Source organism: Octopus bimaculoides, chromosome 22 (assembly GCF_001194135.2).
Source record: "Octopus bimaculoides isolate UCB-OBI-ISO-001 chromosome 22, ASM119413v2, whole genome shotgun sequence".
In the NCBI taxonomy this organism is placed as follows: domain Eukaryota; kingdom Metazoa; phylum Mollusca; class Cephalopoda; order Octopoda; family Octopodidae; genus Octopus; species Octopus bimaculoides.
The window spans coordinates 14,912,933-14,915,220 of NC_069002.1; the positions used below are offsets into that span (position 1 = coordinate 14,912,933).

Here is a 2,288-nt window from a genome sequence, read left to right on the forward strand (position 1 = left end):
GTAATAAAGTTAATGTCTGGTCATAGAGTGACCAATGGTTTTGTATCCACGAAGTTGGATGAAGAGGTGGTACGGTACTAATGCAACTCAGTGGCCACTTGTTTGCAGGCTATGATAAAGATGAAAGGTGGTCATTTTGAAATGTAATTACTGCAATGGATTAACACTTTACATTAGAACGTGTGTGCCAAATTTCATTATCCTACCTTAAGTTTATTTTGAATAATTAAGAAATATCAATGGGTAAACCTTTCTGAGACACCCTATAGTAGTTGTAGAAGTTGCAGTAGTAGCAGTAAATGTGTATGTTACTAAAATGATGCCTGATTCAAATGTATTTTCTAAGTTTGTGTTTCTATTTTGACAGGATTCAAAAATATGGCGCCCAAAACTTGCTCATCACCAACAGTGACTTTTCATACACTGACGTAAGTGCTTCACCTCCCTTCATGTCAACCCTGCATTTAACATTACTCTGTACACTGGAGAGGGACATCTCACCTAGTGTTTATTATATATATGTATAATATATTATTTCACACAGCATAGACAGTTTAAGTGCCAAATGAGAAATTTACATAAACATTCCTTAGAGTACATCTTTGACATATTACATTCATTTTTCATTTATGTAAGTTCCCAAGTCTGTACCTAACTGTTCTGAATATCTACTTGTGTATATGTGTGTGTATGAGCTTATATATGTCTGATGCTTTTTACTACTCGATGAGGTTAGCCAGAACCTGGAATATACCGGAGAGCTCTTATGATACTCCTCTGGATAATTTATCTCTATATGCTTATTCTACATATGTATATATATATATATATATATATATATATATATATATATATATATATATACATATATTTCACATAGGCATTGTTGAAATCTCTATAAATAAAGGCAAGGATGTGTGTGCATGGGTGCAAGCCTGCATAACTTCCAAAATTGACTACTGATTTTCTCAAAACTCGGAACATGTATTACTTACGTTCCAGAGATGGTTTTAGACTCTTAAAATTTTTCACATAATGAGTAATGGGCCCTCTAGGAGCAGAAAATACCCTTTCTGGGTTACATGGAGAAAGGAGGTAACTCTTTATGAAATAACTCTCAAAAATTGTTTGTCTCCATTACATCCATTGGTCAAAAAATTATCATAATCTCAATTGGCTGTGAAAGAGCAACACCTGCTCCAAAAAGCAGTACTGTATGTAAAATTAATGAGCAGCTGCTTCATTCCTGGAAGTCCTCACATCTATAAAGTCAGTTGATACAATCCCAGATCCAGAATTTCTCTTTTCCTCGAGGACTACTTCCCCACACATTGGATCTTAAAGTGGTAACTCCAGTAATGTTATTGAGGAATTTGGATCCACCAACACTCTGCAGTGGGACACACCTGGTGGTAAAGAAGATGATGCCACACACACACACATTAGTATAAAGGGAGATAATACAATCACACATCATTGTTGCTGCTTGCTCTATTTAAATGTACACACACACAATGTCTCCCTCATTCTCAAAATCAATATTTAAAAAATTTTTTTTTCAGAAAATTATGAAATATTTACTGGAACCAGTAAATGCGGTAAGTTACTGTTTTTTTTCTGTTACTTTATTATTCTAACTAGCAGAAAGACTGCCCTCCGGGCGGATTTCTGCTAGCCACTTCATAATATTTTCACATTTGATTCCCAATTCTAATAATTGATATATTTTACGACTAATTATTTTTTTGTATAATAGTGTTCACTTGCTTAGTAAATATTGCTTTCATTATTTTAGCATGGTCATAATCTCTCTTTTTTTAAACAAACATCAAGGTAGTACAGCTATGGAAGGCAAAGCAATTTGTCAAGTTTTACCTTCCCCTCAAAGCATCATAGAGATTTCAATTCAGCAGCCCATCTATAAGCTTCGCAATGTGTGTGCGCGTGAGAGAGAGAACATTGCAAATAATGAATGAAATAAACATAAAATGAAAAAAATCGTATAAATAAAAGGGCATTACTACAGATGTAGTAATAACATCCATAACATCCAGAAAAATCGATACCTTTTAAGAAAATTTTTTACAAATACAGCTTAGATATTATGGCTTCACAGTATATAGGGATTTATAGGAAATAATTTTTCTGAGAGGCTGGAGAGAGGAGTTTGGGAAAATTCACATGATCTGACTTTTTTCTCTCATAACTTTTAGGAAAATAGGTATCTTTTAATGAAACTTTATACAAATCCCTTTCAAATGGCATAGATTATGATTATAAAGAAATTT

At 33.4% G+C, this 2,288-nt stretch overlaps 1 protein-coding gene across 1 annotated transcript in view; it reads left to right on the forward strand.

Moving 5' to 3' along the window:
• Positions 1 to 2,288, forward strand: part of LOC106881220 (cytosolic purine 5'-nucleotidase) — a 60,008-nt gene that overhangs the window by 45,281 nt on the left and 12,439 nt on the right. Inside the window, exons 10-11 of the mRNA XM_052975653.1 lie at positions 368 to 428; positions 1,563 to 1,598. Coding sequence (XP_052831613.1) covers positions 368 to 428; positions 1,563 to 1,598 — 97 coding nt within the window. The remainder of the gene's footprint in view (positions 1 to 367; positions 429 to 1,562; positions 1,599 to 2,288) is intronic.